This window comes from Protopterus annectens, chromosome 3.part0 (assembly GCF_019279795.1).
Source record: "Protopterus annectens isolate FY-2018-M chromosome 3.part0, PAN1.0, whole genome shotgun sequence".
In the NCBI taxonomy this organism is placed as follows: domain Eukaryota; kingdom Metazoa; phylum Chordata; order Ceratodontiformes; family Protopteridae; genus Protopterus; species Protopterus annectens.
In genome coordinates this window covers 187,958,650-187,986,117 of record NC_056731.1, presented here as the reverse complement: position 1 = coordinate 187,986,117, position 27,468 = coordinate 187,958,650, and the positions used below count along the sequence as shown (strand labels likewise).

General features: G+C 39.0%; 1 protein-coding gene across 1 annotated transcript in view; it reads right to left on the bottom strand.

Annotated features, from left to right (window-relative positions):
- Positions 1-6,345: 6,345 nt before the first annotated feature.
- IDI1 (isopentenyl-diphosphate delta isomerase 1) overlaps positions 6,346-27,468 on the bottom strand; it is a 180,184-nt gene continuing 159,061 nt past the window's right edge. The window contains exons 4-5 of the mRNA XM_044064685.1: positions 13,827-13,957; positions 6,346-6,854 (exon numbers count right to left, since the gene is read on the bottom strand). Of these exons, the coding sequence (XP_043920620.1) occupies positions 6,537-6,854; positions 13,827-13,957 (449 nt within the window). The 3' untranslated portion in view covers positions 6,346-6,536. The remainder of the gene's footprint in view (positions 6,855-13,826; positions 13,958-27,468) is intronic.

Here is a 27,468-nt window from a genome sequence, read left to right as displayed (position 1 = left end):
GTGGGATGGATTGGTTCTCACTCTACTTGCAGTACCAAGAGGAGAGAGTTCACGGTTAGCAGCACATTTGCTAACTGCCTGATGGTGCACCTTAAAAGTGGAACAACTTCTGTTAAAAATAAAATACCAAACTAATTGGTGGAATTTTGGATAATCGGAGGAAAATAAAAATAGAAAACTAGGCAAGTGGCAACATTATAAGAGAGCGGTCATCCTTATGGGACTAGAACTCAAACATTAATGGCATACATTCTGGTGCACAAGGAACAAAAAATAAAAGCACATACATCTTGGAAAGCCTTTCCAGAAATTGGCCCTGTACCTATGATTGTAATAACTAAACTGACAGGCATGCTGGCAAAAAGCTAACACCTAAAAGGGTCTTGCAAGGAAGTCATTTAATTATCAAGCAGCATTTTAACGTTTAGAAGCTAACTGCATTTCATATCATCTGGCAGTAACAGGACTTCCATTAACATTCCCAAAAATAAATGTCTTTACTCCTACTTTTTCTACAAGGGGAAAGACTCACTACTTGTCACAAAGGCACTCCCATTACATATTCATGCCCCAGTTCTGCACATTAAGAACAAAGCACAGTATATAAAATAAAAGGGACAAAAATGGTGGGTAGCCATACCAAAAGGGAAAGGAAATCAACCTACTGTTAAAGTGAGTTCCTCACAAAATTGGACTGTAATATTTAAATTTCCTGTCATTCCATTTATTCAACATTTTTATCCTAACCCATGAATACTACAGCAAGGTAGAATCATCTACCTGCATGACCTGAACCACTGTGGCAGCAAATTTCCATTTAGCCTTAGAAAGAACAGATCTAACTTGCAATGTTTAAATTGTGACTGACAATATAAGCTGTGACCTTGCAGACAGCAGAACAAACTCCTCTAAAAGTTGCCAGAGCAGGAGTAGCCCTGACAGAACGGCCACAACCTGACCAGAAATAGGTTTTGTTTGCAGTCATAACAAAACAGGAAGCACTAGAAAGCCAAGCAATAAACTGACTTACCCAACATATTCTAACAGAACAAAGCAAAATCCTGTTTTTGAGCTTTTCTTGAAAGCTCTGTCCTGAAAAATGTATGCTCATGATAATGTATGAAGATTCATAAAATAAAAAAATTTCCTCACCCATGTTCTGTAGGTACAGGAAATAGGAGGGATTAATTTTATGATTAACAACAGGGTCTACCTAGCATACCTTTAAGCATATCGGAGGAACTGCGACAACTGAAGCTCAGACTTTTTGGAATACAGGGATGAGATACCACTATAGTTTCATTTTCAGGAACCCTGCTAACTAAAGTTATAGCCATAAGCCCAATAGTCCACAAAACTACAAGCCTTAAAGGAACAGAATGCATCTTTAGTAAGCCATTCAAAAACGCAATTTAGACCACATGGAAGAAGGATATTCCTGAAGTTCTTACTGGGCATCTTCATCAAAACATTATAAAGAGCACTTTTTACCTGACAGCAGAAGAGGTACGAAACTTGGACGAGGAGCGTCCTTATAATCTGCATCTAAATATTTAAAATGTATATGCAACACTTTTGGCTGATTATTTTAATTAAAATAGTTAGAAGCAGTACAATCATTTAAATCTAATGCCTTCCAGGGCCCCTTTTATCATTCTGCTTCAAATTACCCCCTCATTCCATAAGTATGTCATAAACCAGAACTTTCCTCATTCAGCAAGAAAGTGAATAAGAGAAACTGCCCTTGTAACATCCCTTAAATGAAACAAGACCCTTTCTTTTCTTTAAAAAAATCTCAGTAATCAAACTCAAACACAGACAGATTAATAGATCTTTTATTAGCAATGTTAAGTGAATATTTTAAACAGTTTCAAAATGAGAATGTGCTTAGTCTTTAATTCAGCTATTACTAAATATTAACATTTTTGTATAAACATGTTTAGTGTTTTCTTACAAAAATGTGTCAGAAAGAGAACATGTTTTACCATTATATTTAACTTTATCTGCCTTTCCAGACTCCGCTATCACAAGTCTTAAGTGGCAGTTGTCAAAATGTTAAAAAGACTCAGATTTGCAGTAGGAGTCTTTTTATTTGTTAGCCAGGTACATAAATCTGCAAGTGTTCAGCCATGATCGTACTGATGATTCAGTGTAGCCAATGTTTCTGGAGGTGGGATAAAACAGGAGCACCTGAAGAAAACACACACAGGCACAGGAAGAACATGCAAAATGCTCCACACAGACAATGACCGGAGATCAGGATGGAACCCTGGGCCCTGAAGCTGTGAAGCACAGATCTCGCCACCTACATATCACATCATGCTGCCTCAAGTGCAGGTTGAAGCACTTTTAATTTATACTGGATTTCACAAAGCACACCTTTTAAAACATCACAAAAACATACCAGAGTCCTAAAACAATGAAATCCACAACAGAAAATAAAAGAAGAGACGTACAGGACAGTAGACTGACTAAAGAGGCAGAATTAGCAGTCCAGGCAAAAAGACCATATCAAAGAAGTCATTTTCCAAATATTCATCTTTAAACCTTCCAGATTACTTAACTAGTAAAACAAAATATACATTTCTATGCAGTCTCTCACTTAAAAAAAATCTTTAAGCATGTCATAAAACTGTGAAATGACAAACATGTCATAACACTCTGACATGATAAAGTGTAAGAAATACTAAACCTTAAACTACGTTACTCCATTTTCTTGTCATGAAAACTAGTCGAACCAGCATTAATATAAATGCACATAGATCTATGGATGTTGCTCTACTACACAGAAAAATGTCAATCTCAAAAGATCTATGTCCAACGTGCATGCTCCAAGACACAACCTTAAAGCATGAAAAGTCAAAAACATATTTTTTTGCAGAGAGGCAAGCTCCTGACCACCTCACACACTCTGCTACTAATAGATAACTAACTGCAGGATCACACAATTTCGGGGAAAGGGCAGATTCCCCAATCCTGGTATTATCATGCAACACTGTCGATGAGCTTTCCTGTCAACCAAATGGTGCAGTTAGTAAAGCTTTCAATTAAATGAAAGATCAACAGAAATTGCCACACATAAGTGCATTATATGCACACACACTCACCACATAATATGTGTGCGTGTGTATTATATATATGGGTCCCCTTCAGATCGTAGTTTCAAAGCTTTGAACATCATACGGCAGAGGACCAGATGATCTAAAGTTTTGAAACTTCAAACGTTCTAAATGGAGATCACCGTACAGCACGGAATGGGAAATTTACAGTTTTCTTCTCTGTAGTGCGATCTTGGAGTTGGTATATTTAAGTAGCAGGGGGTGTGGGGTGCATGGGGGCTTGCCCCCTGCAAAAATCTAAAAGAAGTTTTGTTTTTATTTGCTTTTTTTAATTTGTTGTTTGAAGTTTCAAAACTTTGATCATCTGGTCTTTGGCTATATGACGTTTGAAGTTTTAAAACTTCAATCATCTGAAGTAGATAGATACATAGATGTATAGATATATATCATATTGCACTCTCAATGCTTGTTATTAGAAACCAGGTGGACCCAGACTTTAGAGAACTGTTAACATTATCCTCAAAGAAACTGTTCAGTGCATGAAGTGGCTAAGAAATCTAGTACGGATAGGGCCAACCACTCCCCTTATATAAATTCCAGGTACTGCCACTTTTAGGATACAAAATGCACTGCAGCATGCAGGGCTATAGTGCAAAGTGTTACGTCCTCGATTCCTTAGGCATTACTTGACACTGAGTCAAAAGAAACTGGATGAAACAAAATAAACCCAAATAAGATGGATAACAACAAAACAATAAGAATACTACCTTTCCTGTTTTCAGTATTAGTTTAAAGCACTATCAAAAATATTGAACATTACACAATGGCTAAGTAGTATTCAAAAATGTGCATTTTCACTGTAAAATGAACATCTCAACAGAAAGAAGTCTGGCACTTAAGTATTGCACAGCATTCAGATATTCTGTTGGGATATGCGCAATAGCAATCCTTAATATATTTTATAAGGGGACAGGGCAAAATATGAGAAAAATCAGGGCCATTCTGCAAAACTCTGCATCGTTTAATAAATCTTGGTAATAATGTACTTCAGCTATGTATAGTTACAGAACATATAAATAAAAAAAAACACCAAATGCAGCTCCAGCATAAAGGAAAGGTTTTTTTAGTGTATTGGCGCACAGCACCCCTTTTTGAATGGGAGAGATAGCTTTAGGGAAAAATTTAATATGTTGGAATGCAGAATGATGATTAATTATAGGACACTTTACCCGAGGGGAATGAATTTAGATAGTAATATAACTTTGCAATGAAGTATTAAAAATATTTTGTAGAAATATTTTGTATTAAAATGTTTTTTATTGTAAATGTACAAAACGTGTATAAAACATGAGCATGATATGTATATTTTGTACACTGGTGTTTATTGGACATCAGATTGTATTAACTGAATGAATGCTTAACTGGGGAAGGTGGATTCTTATTTGCGTGTATAAAAAGGAGCAGTCTGTGGTGATGCAATTATTCCCAGAAGGTGATAAGCCGAGGTACCAGAATAAAGTGTGCAATTTTTCCTTTAGGATGGAGCTGCATTTGGGGTTTTTTTTTTTTTTACTTATTTTTTGATTGGAGTGTATTTTCATAGTTATAGAACGTCCCTGATTTTATTGATGTTTGCCCTTTAAAATTTTTCATTTGCTGGTAAATCACTTCAATATTTATCAGTCAATAATGTCAGATGTTAAGGGTTTCATATTTGTCACTAACAAAGGAAAAAAAAAGAGAGAGAGACACATGCAAACACACACAATCTATTATGGAGAGATTCTTTAGTGCTCGTTACACTGCACTGATGTACTCTAAGTACTGCCAAAAGTGGCAAAAGTGGCATTATTTAAAAAAAAAACAATGTCATTGCATAATATTAATTCTGTCCTGGGTGTACATTATCACAGTATTTACTCACGGTCAGCTTTGTTTGATCACTTGGGCTTCACCCTTGTGATCAAATCATCCAACCATGGGTAAATCCTGCGATACTCACAGGTCATAGATTGTTAAAATATCACTTTTAACAGATCATTTAATAAAACCTCATTTGAAAGGAGATGCAGTAAACTGTCAGATTCCCACATACAGACACATCAGCACAAATGTCTATCTTTATCATGGAAAAAATTAGTGTCCAGAATTTCACCTTTAACATAAAGCAGTATTTCAAAGAATGTCAGAAAAAAATGTAACTACCAACAGTATCAACATGTACTATAATTTATAAACAATTGAAAAACTATTTAAAGAATATTTTAATTTCCAAAATAAGGTACTACCTAATCTTACAGTCCTACTTACAAGAGTAAGGGACAATTACAGTATGGGTATCTGTCTTACACAAACTTGTGTAACCTTTGTAGCTGGCAAAGCCTTCATTACTAGTTCACTCACTGGTGCAAAATAAAAGCATCTGCTAACACTACCAGTGACATGGATTTGACTGACAGCCCAGAGGTCAGAAGGTCAGCTTGGAAGAAGGACCAAGTGTTCAATGGCTGCCAGCTGTGTTCCCTTGGCAAATGGGATGCGCTCACGTGTCTGTCAAATCCCTTGTAGAGGATACTGGATAACCCAGAGATGTACAAAAGACCATGCTGACCCTGATGCATTGGCAGATATAACTAGTAAGGATATGTACAAGTGTGAAAGCATGCCTGTTTAAGCTAATCTCAAATGAGTACTGAAAGTGCATGTACCCTCCCATGTAAGAGCAACAGTCACTCAGTGCTTCTGTCTACCCTAACCCCTCACCAATATGTGGAATAAATGGGTTATTAAGGAGGCTTGAGTGGATGTGGAGTTCTGACAGTAAGCGAAACAAGGGCAAAAAAAATAAATAAGCAAACATTCCGCTATGAAGTAGAACTTGTTTTCTCAATCATAAAAAGCAATACTTTAAATACTTATAAATACTTATACAAGCAAACTTCCTGGAAGCTGCCACACCACACTTACAGTGTTATCTATAACGCTTGACATTTCTTTTCCAGCAACAGTAACCACTATACGTTTCTGTACACCACAACCACCGATTTGTTTGATTTTAGGCAAAATGCATTTTGCCTGCTAGCTACAAGGCATGTAACCAAATCTTGAATACACAGAGGATAATGAGTTGCCAGTTTTAGAGTTACTCCAGCCTGTTTATTCTGTGACTAGGTTAATTAAGACTTTCTGCAGAACAGTCAAGCAATTTTTTTACTTTATCATTTATCTGTTAATAAATGTTGCTGAACAGCTAACTACAGTGCAAATCATTCATCATCATCACCACCCACTTTACAGAATTTTATTTCAGAAACTGACAAAGTAAACATTTATGCTTTCTACTAGTACTCCTTCAGGAGTATAGCACTTTGTTTTCTATTAAAAAAATAAAATAACCTGAAAACTAGATACTCGTATCCAAAATCTCCCAAGAATTACATTTTGCATCTCTGTAACAACATGCACACAATATGAAGGTTACATTCTGTGTATTGTTTCATGATCCATGAACTCCTTCAAGCTGTGCAGATTATCCCACCATTTGAAGAGGAAGGTCTCTGCAATTAATCGGAACCATGGAGTAATCTTAATTTCTTTTTTGTCAGCTTTCTTAAGAAGTTCTTTCAGTTCTTCCTTTGTGACATAACAATGGCTTTGGATTTCATTAGGCTCAGGGTCTAAAGTAACATTCTTTTGTACAAACAAAATGTAATCAATTTCATGCTCGCCCCACATGCCATCTGATTGTGCCTTGTAGTGAATACGAGTCAGGTATGTCAGTTCATTTGGAGTCACCTGCAATGACAACAAGCATTGTTAGCAAATAAATGCAAGATAAAAAAAAAAAAAAGAATATAAAAACTTAAACATAGCAAAAGAAATAAAAATGTACAAAAACAAAATACAAGTTTAAAAAAAAAAAAAAAAGTGAAGTACAACACAATATACTCTGCTAGTACGAAGTAGGACAGAACTACTGAATTAAATACTTTCCACACTGCAAACAGGGCCGGCCTTTGGTCAACTGATGCCTTAGGCAAAAGGTCTCCACAGTGCCCCCACCCAACACCACTCAGTGCCCCCGTCCTGGTATACCTACACCATCCAGATTACTGGAAAAGTGCCCCTGCTAGAGCAACATCTTAGGCGGCCACCTAGTTGGCATATGCCCAAGGCTGGCTATGACTGTAAAGTATTTACAGGAGTACTTGCTGTAGCACAAGACTTTTACGCTCCATGACATACGGAGTCCAAAGTCTTTGCTCTTGCTAGCTTTACCAACAAGTAAAAAGTCAAGACCTCTCCCATCAGCCATTCATTTGTACAAGTATGAAAAGCATTTGCCACATACCATGTGCGCTACCCAGTTCTATCCACTGGGGCTGGCGATGCTCAGCAATGCTCAGCAGTGGCTCCCAACTTTAACAAGCCTCTATGGTTTCAGTCCAGTGGACTGTGCTCAAATTCCATTACTGATTTACTAACAGCCTGAGTGATCTGAAGTGGCTTAAAAGCCATGAAAAATAGTGCGAACTAGCACAGCATTGCTGTATCATTACTTATAAAGCTGCATCATCATTCGTCGTCTTCTTCTTCTTTCGGCTTTTCCCGGTTAGGGGTCACCACAGCGGATCACCTTGTCCACTCATGATTCGTCAAAGACCATAAAAAATACAGAATCAGCAGTGAAATTAAGGAAGAAAAGGTGTCAGAATTAAAATAAATAGCTGAAATTAAATTCATACTAAACAGAACTACTTTACAATATGGTATGTAGTTTAGATAATAAAATCTTTATGGTGTACTAGATAATTCCAGAAAAGGAAATTTTTGGTGTTGTGGAACATTTTGACAGTTTCAAGACTTTTCGGGATATAAAACAAAGACTATAGTAGTAAAACTGTGCATCTACACAGGAACTGAATCAGCAATACCCATACTTATGGGACATAAGATTAACTCATTCACTCCAGTGCAACTATTTTGAGTATATGTACTTTAAACTCTAGTGGGATGGCCTGAGCCTTTAAAAAAATTATATTATTACAACACAAACTAACAAATGCTCACAGAGGTCAAATATTATTAATACAATTGTGTTTTGCCATCATGCTTATAGATAAAAAAAATTTTAAAACTTTATGGTTATGGAATTTTTAATATTAATGCAAATATGCATAAATTAATAATTGCTAGAGAGGCAGAGGAGAGTTAACTGCAGATGCACACCTGGCCAACTGGATGGTAAGATTAAAATGAAGTATTTACACGTATGGATTAAAAATGATTCTGTTTATGGCAGCTATGAATAACTGGGAGGAAACTACACTAAACAAAAGACAATACAAAGAATATGAAACTGGAGTTGAGTCTGGATATGGACAAGATGATACAAGCAATGAAAGTGTTTACAGTCCACTTAGTCTTGTATACAGGTCAGGTGTGTTTTTATCAGCTAGAGGAAAACGGTAGTTGACAAGTTGAAGAAATTTATCTAGAAGGGAAGAGTTAACTGCGATAAGCCGATTCTCCCCATAAAACAAGGCGATTTAGGGTTACCTCATTTGAAGGGAACTTTAAAGTTATGCAGTTAAAGCTCATATACAGAACTCTGTTAAAAATCAATCTATGATAATTTCTGCTTGAGTAGAGGAGTGAGGCAGAGGTTTCCTCTTTGCCTATGGTCCTAAATATAATGCAAGTAACAAAGAAAATATGGGACTCAGAAATTCAAGGATATAATTGGGATGGTAGTCAAGAAAAACTCTCTTTGCAGATACTATTTTACACCTGATAAAAACAGAAAAGGACATTACAGTGTTGTGGAAAATGTCGAGAGTTTCAATCATTTTGGGATACAAAAATTAATGAAGATAAACTGAAGGCAATAGCAGCAAATTATGTACCCACACACACCCATATTTATGGGGACATGATAAAATGAAGTATTTAGGAGCATGGATTAAAATGATTCTGGTGTTGCAGCTAAGGATATGTGGGAAGAGACTAATCAAAAGACAATACAAAAACTGACAAATTGGAAGCTCTGTTATATGGATAATAAATACAAGCAGTTAAAATGGTTTTAGTCCCGTTAATCTTATACACAGGTCAGGCATATTTTTATAAAATCAGAGAAGTTCTTGACAGCAATTAATAAAGATCTGAAGGATTCTATCTGGGAAGGTAAGATCTTAAGAGTCAAGTGGGACAATCTGATCTTCCAAAAGAACAGGGCTGATAGGGATTACCCAATTTGAAGGGATATTTCAGAGCTACACAGTAACGGCTCCTATATATAGCACAAGGAGAAACCTATAATTCAAAGTGGAAAGTGATGATGATGAAACAGGCAGAAGCTAAAGAAACAAGTAGAGACTGGGATTTTGGATGCAGACCTTTAAGGAGAATAACAATAATCATACAGACTATTACAGTCAAAGTAGCAGAAAGTATTCTAAGAACTAAGCCAACACGGGAACAGACAAAGGGGGTTCTGCCGATATGGATGACTGCAATTAGGAATACAGACAATAGGGGGTTGGAATCTACTGGAGAAAACTGGCAAAGGAACTAAGGTACTGAGAGCAAATAAAGTACAGTTGTGTACACTTACCATAAATGTAGATGTTAGAGTGTGTTCACTGTTGCAGTCATTACATTTAGGTAATCTGCTGGCAGGTTGTTCTCAGTCGGCCTGAATTCCAAATGCTGGCAGGTTGCCCTCAATCGACCTGAATTCCAAAGTCTTGGGTCCTGTGTCAGTTGCAGTCTTCTCTTCCATGACATCAGGTAGTCAGGGGTATAAAACATGCAGCTGACGCCATTTTCTTTCATGCTGCTTTAGTAAAGGATGAGAAAAGATTGGTGGCTCTGTGTTGTAATGAGCCGAAATGGCAGAGGCATGGATTTTTATTGAAGAAAAAGATAGGCCCTTGTCAAACATCTCAGTCGAGTATTGTAAAATCTGAGGAATATTTGGCTTTGTTGTGTCCGTTCCTTGTGCTTGGTTCCAAGCACAGAATCTCTTCCATTTATCAGCATAAGTTTTTCTAGTACTAGGCCTTCTGGCTTCCAAAATGACATCCATCACAGATTTACCGAGAGGTGTTGTTTGAATTATTACATGATCAGCCATGCTGCCAGGTTAAGAGTTTGGAACTGAGTGTGCAGAATTTGATTGCCCTGCTGAGACGGTAGATGAGGTATTTGAGGCAAGTACCAAGGAGGGAGTTGCGAGATATTCCTTAGAATTGGGTACCAATGCTGGCGAGGCCAGTCCAGGGTAATTAGGATCATTTTTGTTTTTTCCTGTCTGACCTTTAGTAAGACCTTGGGGAGAAAAAGCAGAGGAGGAAAGGCGTAGACTGACAGTTTTTTCCAACTGAAGGATAGGGCATCCACTTTCCATGCTTGTCTGTGATAAGTCCTTGTGCAGAATTTGTCCAGTTGATAACTTTGGGGAGAGGCAAATAGATCTATGTCTGGCCTCCCCCATTTCTCTGTTATCATGCTGAAGACTTGTGGATCCAGTTTCCAATTGTGAGGGTCCATAACATTTCTGCTTAGGTCGTCTGCCAGAGTATTTTGTTTTCCTGGCAGGAATTGAGCTTGAAGATGTACTTGGTAAGTCAAAGCTGTGTCCCACAATGCCATGGCTAGTCTGCAAAGGGGGTAGGAACGTGTACCCCCTGCTTTATTTTATGTACCACATAACCGTGGTGTTGTCCATCTTTATCAGTAGTTGTCCTGGATGAAGTAAGTCCTTGAAGGCTATCAGGGCATTCTGAACAGCTAGCATCTCTTTTTGGTTGATATGTAGATGCATTTGTTTTGGGCTCCATATATCCTGAATGCATCTCCCTGCCAGGTGGGCCCCCCAAGCATAGCCTGATGCATCTGTAGTTAGGGTTTGGGTGGCAGAGGGTAGAGTAAAAGACCGTCCCTTGTTCTGGTGACATGTCTCTGCCCACCAAAGAAACTCCTGTTGTAGGCAGGGAATGAGAGGAATCATTGTTTCCAGACTGTGACAATGCTGACTCCATAAACTTTTTAGATACCATTGTAGTTTCCTCATATGCAGTCTTGCATATGGAATTAGTAGAATGCAGGATGCCATGAACCCCAAAGCCTGCAGAATTTGTCTTGCAGATAATTGGGTTTTTGTTGCCATCTATTTGAAGTATATAGTCAGTTGCCTTTGTTTGTCTGGCGTAAGGTAAGCCATCTGGGCAGTTGCATTCAAGCTTGCACCCAGGAGTGTAATCGTCCAAGTAAGGATAGATTTACATGGTTCTTTGTCTGCAAAATGCAATTACTGGAGCCAGGCACTTTGTAAAGACCCTGGGCGCAGTAGATAAGCCAAAGGGCAGTGCAGAGAATTGGTAATGCATAAAACCTGCCTTGAAGCGGTGGTATCTTCTGCACGATTCCCTTATTGGGATATGCAGGTATGCCTCTTAAGTCTAGAGTCACTAACCAAGCGTTCTTGCCCAACATGGGTAGTAGCTGTTACAATTTTGGGATGTCCAAGAATGTGTTCAAATTCGATAAGTTCAGTACTGGACACCAGGCATGGCCTTTTCTGGGTACCAGGAACAGTCGAATAAAAACCTTGTCCTTTTTCCTGTTCTGGTTGAATAGCCCCCATATCCATGAGGGACGTAACTTGTTTCCGAGCCTCTGCCCATTGATTTTGTGGCAGATCTGGCCAACCGTTTGGAATTGGCAAAGTATGGAAATGAAATCTGTACCCCCTGGGATACTATGTTTATTACCCACTTGTCCTGGGTTATTAACTACCAATTTTGAGCATGAAGTGCTAATTTTCCCCCCAAGGGGACTGCAAAAAGATAAGTGCTTGGTGTTGGTAGAGGGAAGTCATTGGGACTGCTTACTGTAGGGTTGTGCTTTTTTTTCCTCCAGATTTGGAGGTAGAGGCACCCCATTGCTTTGACCTGTAAGAACCCTGTGATTGGTATTCTAGAGCCTTTTGAGCATCTGGATTTGCCTTGTAAGGCTCTGCTGGACACAGGAAAGGACCAATTTTTAGTAGGCCAGTGTCTACTGAATCTGAGTGGCTGCACTTGTAAGAAATCTTTTACAGTTTGCATAGATTTAGCTTTTGTCTTCCATTTTCTTTAAAACCACTTCTGCCCTATTACCAAACAGAGTATCATGCTGTAAAGGTGCATCCAACAATTTAGCTTTAACATGATCAGGCAGATTCTGCTCCTTGAGCCAGGCATGCCTTCTAATCCACAGATCCAGTGACTGCAGCCCTGCAAGAGGCCTCCAAGGAACCAAAACCACATTGCAAAGTATGCTTTCCAACCTGTTCTGCTGCATGCAATAATTCCTGTAATTCTTTATTTTCCACACAATCAGAAATCAACATAATTTTCTGTTTCAATAAGCCCATAACATGCTGCTGATATTTAAGCATATGAAACTGGCAGTTTAAGGCCCTAATCGCCAAGGTTGCAGACGTATAAACCTTCTTTCTCCATCTATCCAGCAGCCTGGAATCTCTATCAGAGGGGGTAGGATTCTTGGCTGGACCCTGTGAGATTGTTTCAGGATCGATCAGCAGCAGGATTTTTGAATAAAAACTTTGTGGGAGTCAGGAACCCTGTAATATCTGACTGGCTTACTAGGAGCCGGAGGTAGGGAATCAGGAGCCATGCTGGATTCTGAAAACACATCAATAATGTCTAATACAGGAGGTACAGCCAAAGGCCTACTCTGAAGAAGGAAATCCCTAAGCCTCTTTTTTGATTCAGAGAAATCCGGACTATGTACCTACAGATCTTGTGAGAATTCCCTTAAAGTATTTTGGAGAGGAGTTGCAGATGGTACGGATTCTTCAGCATCTGAATCCTCATAGGGTGGTATAGAAAATTCCTGATCAGAAGAGGAATCAGAAGAAATAGAAACCTGATCTGAAGATTCATAATTAGTGTCTTGCCTAGGCCTCTTAGCAGGGGGAGGGGGGGTTGGGAACCCCTGCTCAAGGTAATTAAGTCCTCAGCCATTTTGATCATCTGCTCAGTGGCTCCAGACCCATCTGAGGGAGAGACATCCGGGGTTTCAATACTCAGATCACGGCATACATACGGACTCATGGGTCTCGGCGGAAGGCCTGCAACTCAAAAGTGTAGTGGGTATCAGGGGCTGCGAAGCACCTCACTGAGTACCAGCGAACCGTACTGCTTAGGCTAGGAGTTTGTTCTCAGTTTTGACCTCAACGGTCTCTTTTTTTTTTTTTTAGGTGAACTCCGTCTGATTGGTTGGTATCAGGCAGGTCATGGTAAATTAATCTCAAAAAAAATATTTTGAAGCAAAGATATATAGACAGACACTTAACAGTGTTAAATTAAGCATTTACCGACATCGGTAGGAGCAAGAAAAGTTTCCCCAAGGGGTACTTTTGCTTTGAAACTTAGGTTCTTCTGAAACTCTAATGCTAAAATTTCAGGAGTTAGCCGACTGGCACTTGCGAACTGCTTCTGCTTTGGGCACTGTGCGGCAAGAAAGACTGAATAAAATGGCGTCTGCTGCATATTTTATACCCCTGATGACCTGACGTCATGGAAGAGGAGACAGCAACCGATGCAGGACCCAAGACTTTGATATTCAGGCCGACTGAGGGCAACCTGCCAGCAGATTACCAAATGTAATGACTGCAAAAGTGAAACACGAAGAACATCTACAAATACACTCCACCTTACTGGTACAGAATAATTTTCCAAATATTAAATTAATTACCTGTTCCATGGGAATACCAAATTCTGCTTTTAATCTTCTTTGTGCTGCTCTCCTTACACCTATGGCACCCTTTTCTTCCAGTTCCGATGGGGTATTGAGAGGATGACTACAGCAGGTATTAGTAAAACAACCTGAAAATAAATAGAGAACACCTGAAATGTAACCGGCTACAAACGTGAGGCACTGAGTTTAAAAAACATTTACAATACCTACTGGAAGATGGCAAATGTTTCACACACTACTAAAATCTGTGGCACACCAGCTAAGAAACTTGCCTACAGACAATTTAATTAAAGTAACAATTCAGAAAAAAAAATCCAAAATTCTATGAGGTTTTCACTTTCTCCATGGTGATTATTTGTTCTCTAGGTAAAATAAATGGTCAGTCTAGAGGCCACCTTCATAGGTTCATAGAAAATGCAAGGCAATAGAGTCATAAGACCATTTACACCTTACCAGTACCAGACTTCATGCAGAAATCCCTCCAGTCTCAAGGTGAACAAAGCAGGACAAAAGTAAATTTATGAGTACCTAAGCACCCAACCAATCATCCAGATTTAACCGGCTTTAACTTGATGGCAATTAGAATGTCACTTTGTTCAGCTTGCAGGGGAAGTCTGCTCCAAAGGTAGGACAAGCACTGGACAATAATTCAGCCAAGACAAAGGCCTAAGGCAACAAAGATTTTAAATTTGACAAGATTTCAAAGTAAGCAGATTGTCATATGAACATGTCAAAGTTAAATTAGTAAAAAAATAAGACAACAGTGGCACAGCACATCATTTCTTATCACTTGTTGATTCTTTCGGCTTTTCCTGGTTAGGGTCGCCACAGATGAACTCTGGTCTGCCAATGATAGGCAGTAGATTTTTAAGTGCCGAGTTGCCAGCTCTGATGCACAACCTTCAACGAAGGTACGCCCATTCACGCACGTCTCAACATAAAAAGCTGCTTAATTCATCATATGTACTGATATAACAAAAATATTTGGGGTTAAACTACAGCTGCCAAAGAGATATGAAAAGATCTTAATATCACTGACACACTTACAAGTAGACTGCTTAGTTAAGTATTTTTGCAACTTTTTCCTAAAGGTTTTCATTGCAGGAATATCCCTTAATGTTGCAGGAGGAAACCTTGGCAAACATGGAAATACCTTTTCATTAACCTTGTGTATTTGGGTAACTGTGTTGTGGCTGCTCAATAAATCTGTGATGTCAGATAATAAGATAAAGATTCGGCACTGAACAGCTTTGCTGGGGATTGAAAAAAAGTGTCCAGTGAAGAGAGTACCACAGGAGTTCTAAAAATGTACGTGGCCTATTCTGTAATAGGAAGCCCATCTGCTACAGACACACAGTGGTGATCCCTGGAGTATTAGAGGCTATGTACCTACAGATCTTGTGAGAAAAATATTAATGAATAAGGTGTGTGATCAGGTGTCACACAGCAAGACATTTACTTACTCATTTATTTGTTTACATTTGTTAACCAAAAATGTCAGCTTTTGGGTCACATTTTCTGTGGAATTCCAGGGAGAAATTTTCCATTTATAAAAAAATCGATATAAACAGTAGTACATATAACAGAATCATAAAAATCATAATTACAATTAAGAGAGAAAAAGAATATCAGAAAAGGTATATGCACCACTTAATTTACACTGAAAAAATTGCATCTTGCAAACATTTACATACTAAATTAAATGGAAATATCAAAAGTGGCAGTTGTATCACTACTGCCATACCTTTGAACCGCTCTGCGTTTTGGCAGAGCATTATCATTTCAGCACTAGTTTAGATGTGCAGCCTATTGCTAGGATTCTTTCTCTGGCAGCTCCAATTTGTGCTCTTTCACTAGCTCAATTGTAGAGACAAATCATACACCTCAACCTTACCAAATTCCTTGGCATTTACCTGTTTTAAGGGCAAAATAATGGGGTGCACGAATTTCCGAGTGGCCCCTTCAATTCCCGTTTTTTTTATATCAGAAACTTCATAAGAGGGCTGAGGGACAGTGTGTCATACTACATGATGAGCTAGTAAGCCCTGTAAACACGCTGTGCAGTTAAAGCAGCAGAGACACCAAACATAAAATTACCCAAAATGATCTTAAGTACTTGATGACTGCTTTTGGAAAACTTGGGGACAATTTGGTGTCACTGGAAGAGCAGAAAATTCATGTCAGTGCCACAAAAAATGTATTGGCTGTTGACACTTGTTACTCAAACTCAATCCCTGAAAAAAAAAAGTTTCCTCAGGAAATGCAACAGTGAAAGTTATGTTGTTTAAGTAGATTTTTTTTCTCTCTTGTTTCATCAGTGTGTGTGTTTTCCGGGGTTTTCCCCGAGTTGGATGTGAAGTTTCCTGAGTTGGATGTGAAGTTTCCTGTGTCGGTCATACAGGGACAAATAACCAACCATTAAACGGATTTCCATGACAAATGGAGCAAACATCTCCTCCGATGACTGTGTGCGAAAAAGACATTAAAAATGTTCAAGGACTGTACTACTACAACTCTGGAGTCTGGACACCATCAACTTTGTCTCAGAGCGCAAGTCATGTATACAGTACGAACGATACATCCAAATAGTTAATGTGTTACAAAAGAAGGGTTTAACACCCCGTACTGTACATTGTTGTCTGCTTGCTGACTGTATTTACTTAAAGGGATTAAACTGCTCAGGATTATTATTTATGGTTAATAATGTCAAATTAATGCACTAATTTTAACTGTAAAGGAAGTAACTTGTGCTTTTCGGCTTTTCCCGGTTAGGGGTCACCACAGCAGAACTCCGGTCTGCTAATGATTGGTAGTTGAGTTTTACGTGCCGAGTTACCAGCCCTGACACACAACCTTCAACGAAGGTACGCCCATTCACGCATGTCTCCACACAGAAGATGCTCTAGCGGAGAATCGAACCGGACAGCGTCTTACTGCAAGGCAACAGCGCTACCGCAACACCACCACCGCGGGTAACTGTAAAAGAAGCAACTAACAGCTGGAAATCGAGCTTAAAGGGCTAGGGCCAAACTGTAGTTAAATGCTATAATGCAGGGGTAGAGACTTTTGAATTTAGTTGAAACAGTGTATTTGGCACTGGAACAGGGGCCTGAACAGTTAATCTTGATCCTCTTCTTCTCTGGACTGGTTGGGTCTTGGCTGTCAAGACACAGAATGCCCCTACCTCTGGAGTGGAGAGTGCTTGCAGTGACAAAGTGCTCCAGGTAGGGTATTACCACCTGTTTCTCTTTATGCATGTTAGAACTTATCTGGGCAACTGCATGAAGGGGAATGACAAATGTCCTGAGGTTTTAGAAAAAAAACGCTATTTCCCACAATTCCTCTAACAGCTGCATAAAACATAGGTTTTGTATCTGGGGGGAAAAAAAATACATTGCTATGACATGAAACAGAAACAATTCAAATTCTTTGAAAGTGAGCTTTTACTTTGTAATTTTTATCTGTTAAGAGAAGTCCAGTCCTTTGCACGGTCTGCTGGTAGAGTTTGTCGTTTCTGTAAAATATCTCATTTTGGCATCCAAAGAGGTGGTCACCGTAGCTCCACTTCTTTGAGCCTTTACAATAGCTCCGCAGTTTTCTCACGGGAGTAGTTGGGTGTTACATAAAGGTGCACACACTTAAAGAATCATACAATCAAGGAACAGGTTGAGAGAGATGGCTTTGCAGCTTTTTTTGGGGGGAATCTTAAACTGGGCTGATTGTTCTGATATCATCAGTGATCTGAATGTTAAAACACTACTGACTTTATACCCCAGCATTTCTCTTTCATTATTATGCATCATTTTATAGGCACATTCGCTTCCTTCTGTTAGAGACAGAGAAAAAAAAAGCAAACTTGACAGTTTACTGAAAAGCGATACTTGCTGGAGTATTCCACGTTTTAATGCACTTAAACGCAATAATACTGTTCTCAAATTTCTGGTTATTAAACAATAGGTGTATATTAAAATGAAGGTAAGTCCTGTCTATGCTGTAGACTCTACACTTAAGGTTGCAAGGCGTGTACATAAACTTACTGAATTAGTAACATTACCTGCAGGCTAGATGCACGAGGTAATGAAACATCACAACAATTTTCAAACTGTAGCTTGGAAAACTTATTAGGATGTCATTCAAAATATAACAACCGTCATTAAATAAACATGACAGATTTCAGAAACCACTAATATGTTCATAGAAAAAAACATGCACCTTGATAATTGTGCGTAATCCCACCACCATCAATGTACAGCAATCATACCTTTCAATCTCTATGAGAAAGAAATTTGGACAGAGCCAAAAATAATGGTGGGATAAAGACCCAAAAATAGGACAGATTTTAAATATTGCACCTCTAAACTCAGTTGCTAGCTTAACAGGTTTTGCATTATTCTGTATTTTCGGAGGGATATTAAATCTGAAAATAAAATGTCTGCCATTATTATTATTTAATTACTTCATTCTTCATGTTGGTATCCCACAATTCCATGGGATGGGGTGGGGTTACAATATTGTGTATGCAAATTTTATGTTAATCAGGGTTCCGATTTTTGGCCAGTTGTGCCTAATTTTCATTGGCCTTTGTCCAGATTTTTGACATTTCCAGTTTGAGAGGTATGGAGACAATGAAAGAGGAGGGCAGTGTCAATAGAGTTAGACATAACATGTTCTAGCTACACTGTGTTATTGGTCAGTTTAAAAACAGCAAGTGCAGCTAGAAAAAATGGACTTAATAGCATTGTCATCTTCTAGCTCTCTGTGCTACCGGGCCATTTTTCTAGTCTGTCTGTATTCACTGGTCCATGTGGCAAACCAGGAGCATAGTGCAGTTAGAAATCTGCACTGCTGCTGAAAAATCCAGCATTTCATTCAGTCATTACAGGACTCATTTAAACACGATATTGCAGCTGTTTAAATGAATGTTGTAGGTCTGTATGCAAGCAACTGTAGCAAATAGATTATATAAAGCTGTGCATTACAGTCCTACAGCTTAGCCTCATTTGTGGTCTACGTTTAAAGCACATTTTACTTGCACTGTTGTAGCAAATTGTTATAATAGAGCGAAAGGAGGTATTAGCTGTCACAATAAGGGGGGGGGGGGTACTGAACAATATTACACGATGCCACAGCTGCAGGGTCCAGTTTTCTATGGAGGTGTTCCTTCAACCTTACCTTGAAGGGTATCCTTTCAGCAGTGCAACTTAGCTGTGTACCAACCTGCTCCTTAGCTTACCTATAAATATAGAACATCTGGATTAAACAAATTTGTTTTTGAATTTTTGTATAATAAGCAGCTGCTTAATCAATTCCTTAGGCTCACAGGAGGACTCTCTCAATGAACTGATGTATGTCAGAGCGGGCATGTTAAGAGAATTTAACAGTTTTTGAGGAAAGGGAAGCTGACTTCCTGTGAGATGCTAGCCTGATTCACGAGTGGCAAACACTGCTAGGTGTTACATGGTGACCAGAAAAATTCTAAGATTCCATTTTAAGCACTGAAGTTCTTGTTGAAAAATAGACAATCACAGGAAAAGAAATGAGACAGTAAAAAGAGCTGGTTGGGAATGCTTTGGCCTTGCAGAGCTCTACCAGCTCTAAAATTAATGGCATTAAATAGTCAAAACTTTAGTTGATCATCTAGAACAAATCTTAAGATCTTTGTAGATGCAACTTCAACAACTAAATTTCAGGAATTAGTAATAAACTAAGGTGTGTCATGATTAGAGGTGGCAACACTTATAGTAGGAAAATCAACATTAGTTGTTTTAGGAGTCAATAAAAAATAATTTGGCCTCTGAGGCATTCAGATACCATCCCATACAACTCAGTCTTGAAGACAGAAGAAAGCATCATACTTAACAAGTAGCAAGTTCAAGGGAATAGCCTGCTAGCACAAGTGCAGACTTGTCTGTGTTCTGTATTTAGCCCTTCCACTCTGACCACTATATCCATAAACATAGTGAAAAGCGGGTGTTGCACTGACCCTGTAGCATGCTTATGTTAACTGTCATGTTTGCAATAAGATAGAAAATAAAAGAATCATTCATGAAATTTACAAATATTCTTAATAGTTTAGCCCCATATGAATAGAGTCAAATCAAACTCTGAGCAATTGCCAATTAAAAAAGCTGTAAACGTCATGCTTCAGAGAGACAAAGCCTTGAAAAACTCACAAAATACATTTCATACATTTAGGCATCTCAGAAATCTTGCTAAAGACTGTATTAAAACTGAATAAACCTATTATACTAAACTCCAATATAAACACCAAAAAAAATCCATGACCTTTTTTTTTTAGTAGTCACTAAACAAATATCCTGGCTGAACCACCACACCCTCTTCTACTTTCAACACCACTGACTCAATACCATCTCGATCCAAATCCTACTTTATACAGACAGTACAGTCTCCGATTAATAATAGCAATTCACCCCCCCACCCCATCCTCTGCTAGTCAGTAACATTTATTTTCTTTCCTCCCATTCTCCAACTCTACCTTTTTTTAATTTCTCCAAAATTTTTGGGTTTCCAATACCATGACAGGAATGGACCTCATTCCCAAGTCAAAGTATGATTAAAGTTCATGAAATTAGTATTGCTTCAATCTTTGATGTCAGCCAGAAGTGCTCTTTGCAGCACCCGCAGTGCGCCCAGTAATGACTCCTGCAATTCGTATGAAGTTACATGTATTGGTAACGTATCTAAATACGACTGTAGATTCTTTTTTACAAGACCCATTGCTCCTACTACTATTGAACTGTCTTGCTAGCTTTCTTCCACATTGCTCTCGTTTCTGCCTGCAAATCCTGATATTTTATGGCTTTGTTTCTCTCTGTATGCAAGACATTGTAGTCACTGGGTGTGGCGATTTCAATAATTGATGCTACTTTTGTCTTCTTTTCATGGACCACTATATCTAGTTTTCTGGCATCCATCTCTTGAACTATCGGTAATGGGTGATCCCATGTGATGTAGACTTCATTTTCTATGACGCTTTGTGGCTCACGTTTCCAGTGTCTTTCAACCACTATCAGTACCATAATGTTTGCACAATCCCCAGTGCAACAGCATTGCCACATTATTATGGCTTTCAGTACACAGTCCTTCTGCCATTAGTATGTCACAACCAGCAACAAGGTGTGCGACTGTTTCCAATTCTGTTTAACAAAACCTACATTTGTCTGTTTCTCCCACATGTTCATTGGACTTTGTAAACCATGTATGTAGCCCACTATCTTGGGCCACCAATATTAATCTGGGGTCTATATCACAAGCGAATCGCACAAATTGTGAACGCTCATAATATCCAACGTACCGGACCTCGAACTTCCTATTGTGGGGGCTGCTCCCCTCATAGCCCCTGCTAAATATAGACGCCAACTCAGATCGCACTACAGTGAGGAAAGGGCAAATATCCCATTCTTTAATGTACCGCAATTTCAGAAAAAGCACTTCTGGGTCCGGTATGTTCGATATTACAAGCGTTCGCAATATGTGCGATTCGCTCATATGATACAGACCCTATTAACCTTTCATCTTTTGGTTGGAATTTGCCTCTCCTTAACCATTACTGCATTCGATCCTGATCAACATGAGGTTCTTCCAGAAGTTTTCTACACTTGCAACTATATTTACACATTTTCCAAATTTCTTGTCTTCTCATCTGATCCTTCACCTTATATTATTGCTTTTATTTTTTTTTGGAACATTCAGTTGCGGTCTGATTTTTCTCTACTTCTGGTTTGATTTCCATTCCCTCGATGCAGACATGTTTATGCTAGACTAAGCAGAGCAGTCATCTTAGATTTATTCTCCTCATGTTTCAAAACATTCACTACATCTGAGTCTTGTGAAGTTAGCAAATATGTGTGCAGTCTCATGACTGCATATCTATACATCTAATCAATTTCAAGGAGCCCCATAACCCCTTCAGTACGGGGAATATATAATCTTGGTATACACTGATTTTCATAAATTAAATTAATTTTGATGAGTATGAGGCATCCTTCTTGTTTTCGTATCTAATCTATCCACAAACTTTTGGGGCCAGTCAATCACTCCAAAAGTGTAAGTTAGGATGGGAAGAGCAAATTGGTTTAAAGCTTGAATTTTGTTCCTAGATGTCAATGCTGATTTCAGAACTACTTTAGGTGTTCTAAAATATTCTAAGTTTTATTCGCATTTATTCATGTTTTGTTGTTGATACTTCAGCAGTTCCCAAATATTTATACACTACCTCTTGCTAAAGCTCTTTTATAACACATTCTTGGCCCAAACTCATGTTTTCTTGGTGCTGCAGCTTTCCTGCTTTAAAAGGTTGCTTTTGCACATTTATCAAGACCGTATGACATTCTTATATTATCTGAAAAAGTTTTGACTACTTGCAATTGTGCTTTCAGTTCCTCAAGTGATGAGCTATACAGTTTAAAAATCAACAAATAAAATTGAGAGAGGATGAGAAGCCTTTACACTGTGTTGCTTTCTGAGAGCCAAATTACAGCCATGGCCTAATCTGTTAAGTAGACAGATTCATTTGGGTTAAGGGCAAGACAGAACAGCAGCGGTGACGAGAGTCATATCACCCCTTTGAATTTTTATCTGTGGAATAATAAGTTGTCCTTCATCATGGCTTAACTGCAAAGTGGTCTGTCACTGTTATGATCACTGTGATGTAACTGATCTGTGTAGGGTGTATCTTACACATTTGTAAGCACTCTTATCCATGAACTGGGATACAGTAAATTGCTTTTTTATAGTCCATCCATGCCATACTTAAGAGTCTTCCACTTTTTACAGTTCTACACCGACTAACAAATGCTCCTTTGCTCCATATGACTTTTTATTGCCCTTTTGTTCTACTGCCATAATTGAGTTTTATTCTAAACTACTATAAACTGTCGGCATCAATTCCAGTGTATAGTTTTTGTACGTTGTCTGAAAGTAAGTTATTAGTCTATAATTTTTAGGGTAGCTTGCAGGTTCACTCAAGTAGGAACATTGTTTTTCCCATAAGCCAGGTTGGCATCTGTTCGCGGTGTGCATATAAAAACTTCTTCCTGGCTAAATCTTCATGCAAAGATGTTAAAACTTTTAACCAAACATTAGGTACTACATCTGTGCCTAGGGTTTTCCAGTTAGGAGGATTTTCTTAACTTTATTTCAATCGCTCTGGCCATTACTTCATCCCATTTCATATCCTGTACCTTTAAACTTCTTATTCTTTCTTTTACTTATTCTATCCATTTAGCATCTTTGTTATGTTCCACAGGATCTTCATAAATTTTGTTTCTTTCGGCTTTTCCCAGTTAGGGGTCGCCACAGCGGAACACCGGTCCGCTAATAATTGGCAGTAGATTTTTACGTGCAGAGTTGCCAGCCCTGATGCACAACCTTCAACGAAGGTACGCCCATTCATGCACGTCTCCACACAGAAGACGCTCTAGCTGAGAATCAAACAGGACGTCTTACTGTGAGGCGACAACGCTACCGCAGCACCACCACCGCAGCCTACAGGATCTTCATAAATACTTCTCCAAAATTTATCCATTTCTTCTTTTTTTTGGTGGTCTTTCAATTCCTTTTGCCTTGTTTCCCCAATTCTCTAGAGAACTTTTTTGGGTTATCGATCATCATCTTCTTTCGGCTGTTCCAGTTAGGGGTCGCCACAGCAGATCACCCGTTTCCATTTCTTCCTGTCCTCTGCATCTTCCTCTGTCACACCAACCACCTGCATGTCCTCTCTCACCACATCCATAAACCTTATCTTAGGCCTACCTCTTTTCCTGTTACCTGGTAGCTTCATCCTTAGCATCTTTTTCCCAATATACTCTGCATCCTTCCTCAGCACATGTCCAAACCAACGTAATCGTGCCTCTCTGGCTTTGTCTCCAAACCTTCCAACCTGGGCTGACCCTCTAATATACTTATTCCTAATCCTGTCCACCCTTGTCATACCCAGTGCAAATCTTAACATCTTTAATTCTGCCACATCCAACTCAAACTCCTGCCTTTTTGTCAGTGCCACAGTCTCCAACCCATATAATATAGCTGGTCTCACTACCCTCTTGTAGACCTTCCCTTTCACTCTTACAGGTACTCGTCTGTCACAAATCACTCCTGACACTCTTCTCCACCCACTCCATCCTGCCTGTACTCTCTTCTTCACCTCTCTTCCACACTCACCGTTACTCTGAAATATTGACCCCAAGTATTTAAACTCATCCACCTTCGCCACCTCTACTCCTTGCATCCTCACCATTCCTCTACCTCCCCCTCTCATTCACACACATATATTCTGTCTTAGTCCAGCTGACTTTCATTCCTCTTCTCTCTAGAGCATATCTCCATCTCTCCAGGGTCTCCTCCACCTGTTCCCTACTCTCACTACAGATCACAATGTCATCGATAAATTGCTTATTTTATACTTTTCCTTTATATTTATCTGTATATCTTCTAAGTTTATCTACCTGTGCTGATATTTTTAGTTTATTTGTGACAGTGCATGATAAATCCTATCTACTATAAGAAACCTTCTATTGAAACTAAAACCAATGGCTAACTGCTGACCAACTACCAACAGATTACCTAAAACTAGCAGCTGACACTGTGACTTTCAATGTATCCTTACTGATAACCCTCAGATAAAATCAGTTTATGTCCCATCCAGTTGGAATAATCCTATATAATGCCACTGCACAAAGTTGGCAAATAAGCAGACTTTTCCAACAATAGACCGATTGCCATCCTATCATACAGTCTAAAATACTAGAAAAATGCATCCTTCTCTCCAAAACCCAGCATGGGGTTAGACCTCACCGTAGTACGGTCACTGCTCTCCTCAGATTAACCAATGTCATTACACAACACAGGCATGACAACAACTTGGTACGTTCACTATTCTTAGATTTATCAAAAGCATTTGACACCCTATCACATCAACATATTCTTAGTGAACATTCTTCCTGTGGCCTCATCCAGCCCTCTCTCTCTCTCATGGTTCCATAATTATATCACTGACAAGCAGCAAGCAGTCAAATGGAAACAAAATCTCTTCTCCTTACTACCAGCTACTGTCAGTATCCCACAACCACCCAATATTAGGCCCACTTATTTAACATTTAACTACATACCACCACCCACCTTGCAAACATAGTTCAATATACTGATAACTCAGCCTTTACATGAGCAGCTCCATCACTACTAACACTTCAACACATCACCCAGAATTCTTTCATGGATATTCAACGTGGGCTGAAGGATACAACTCTGCTTTTAAATTTTGAAAAACATGCTTTTCACTCAATATCAAAATGAAAGAATTTTCCAAAATAACCTCATCCAACAACACAAAAATTTAAACTGTAACCCAAACAAAACTTCTGGGCATACCAACTGAACATATCTGGGCAACTCATACTGCATGCTATGAAAAAAAAAAAAAAAACAATACAAACTTTATTTACTACCTAACAGATGACATTCTTGCATCCCTACAACATGCCTCATTTATTTTTGCTAACCTAAATAAATGAAGTAGCCAAAGTTGCTGCCAACCTTGTATATCAATTCATCATTGCAAAGTCATGAAAAACTTAACTGGCCTGAGCTACCCAACTATTTTTTTGTTTTTTATTTTATTTCAGTTTGATGACCGGGGAAGTCCACTGGGCCAAGAAGAGCCCATTTTCAGTGGAGGCCCAGGGAGAAAAGCTCCATAGGCAATAAAACACAAGTATACAAAGTTCACAGACAATTATAAACATAGACTAATTATAATACACACATTACTCAAAGAGCAGAATAGAGTACAATTGATGGACTGCATATGACTAGAGAGTAGCAGTGGTTACAGTGGAATATAACAACATTCTACGAGTCCTGTAACTAATTTAAACATTTGGAGAATTTAGGGTTTCTATACATAAGGAGTAAATAAAGGCAGAAAATAGATTTACAGAAAAAGTGTATATAGTAGAGAGTAGGTAGCATGTGGGAAGAAAATGCCAGTGAGTACACAGAAGATGTAAATATGCACTCAGAATGATATTCAGGCTAGTTACGGAGGAGAGCAGTAACAGTAAGTGACTATTTCAGAAGTACAAATATTTATTGAAGTGGAGTAAGGGGGCAGATTAGCAGTTCTGCAGTACAGCTAGTGATATAGAAGTGTGGTAGGGTGTTGGTGGAGAGTAAAGTATGGATTGCAGTAATGGATGTCACTGGAGGGGCTCAAGCGGGGGAACAGCAAGGTCATATCCACTTAGAGGATAGGTAAGAGAAAGTGTAGGATGGATTTGAAGTTGGTGTGGTTTGGGGTATTTTGCGGGGGGGGGGGTCCATAGTTTGGCTATGGAGTACAATAGCAGAAATTGCCCAGGGGGTCAGGAAGGTTTATGGATTAGTAGGAGGTTTTGATTTTCTGATTGGAGTGGGCAGGTTGGAATGTAGGGGGGTTAAGGAGTTGGCGAGAAAACGGGGCAGCTGGAAGGTTTGAAGACTAGTTTATGGGCTGTGGTGGGTTTGAAAAAGTTCAGGTAGTTAGGTAGCTCAAAATAGTTATTGGACTGAGTTGCAGTGATGAGATGAGTTTTTGGAGTTAGTGGCGAATTTGCAGATTTTACTGTAGCATGTTTCTAGTTTGGACTATAAGCCTAGTTGGAGGTTGGTGAGCAGGGGGGCTCGGTATACTAGTGAGAGGAGTAGGTAGGAGGACGCTAAGGTCTTTCTGGTGGAGGGGGTCAAGTACTGGTTGTGTATGTATAGGATTCCTAGTTTTTGGTGTGTTTTTTTTAAATGGCCGTTTGAATATGGATGTCGAATTTTAGGTGCTCATCAATGATGATACCAAGCAGTTTAGTGTGTGGAACGGTTTTACTGGGGGTGTTACTTTGGCTAATTAGAGAGAAGGAGGTACAGTCAATGGAGAGGTTTCTGGAGGGAGTAAAGATTATTAACTTTGTTTTGCTTGCATTTAGGGCAAGGTGAATGTTCTGCATCCAAGTTTCTGTTCTAGTGAAAGCAGATTGCTTTTTAATAGCAGGTCAGAGGGGGTGCCAGCAGAGCAGACGATAGTTGAGTCACCTGCATACTGAATCAGGGAGGATTCGGGGATGGAGTGGTGAACATTATTAATGAATATATTGAATAGTAAAAGGGCCAAGGACAGAGACTTGAGGAACACAGGTGAGGTGTGTAGGAAAAAGGAGGTTAAGGATTTCCATTTTACAGCTTGTTGCCTTTCGGAGAGTTAGCTGGAGAACCAAGATGTTGCAGAAGGGGACAGGTTAAGATGGGAGAGGTGGGATACGAGTATAGGGTGGGAGACTGTGTCAAAGGCTTTGGATAGGCCTAGGAGAAGGGTAGATAAGAAGTTTGCCAGAGTCATGAGCTTGGTTGATGCACTCCAGGAAGGAGAGAAGGGCAGTGATGGTACTGTGGCCTGGGCAGAAACCATGTTGGGTGGGGGAAAAGCAGGTTATTGTGAGTTAGGTATGGCATAAGATGTGTATGAATACACTTCTCAAGGATTTTTGAAAGTGGGGAAAGAATGGCAATGGGCCTGAAGTTGGTCAGGTCATTATTTTTGCCTCCCTTATGGAGAGGAAATAAGGAAGCCATGTTTCCAGATTGAAGGCACATA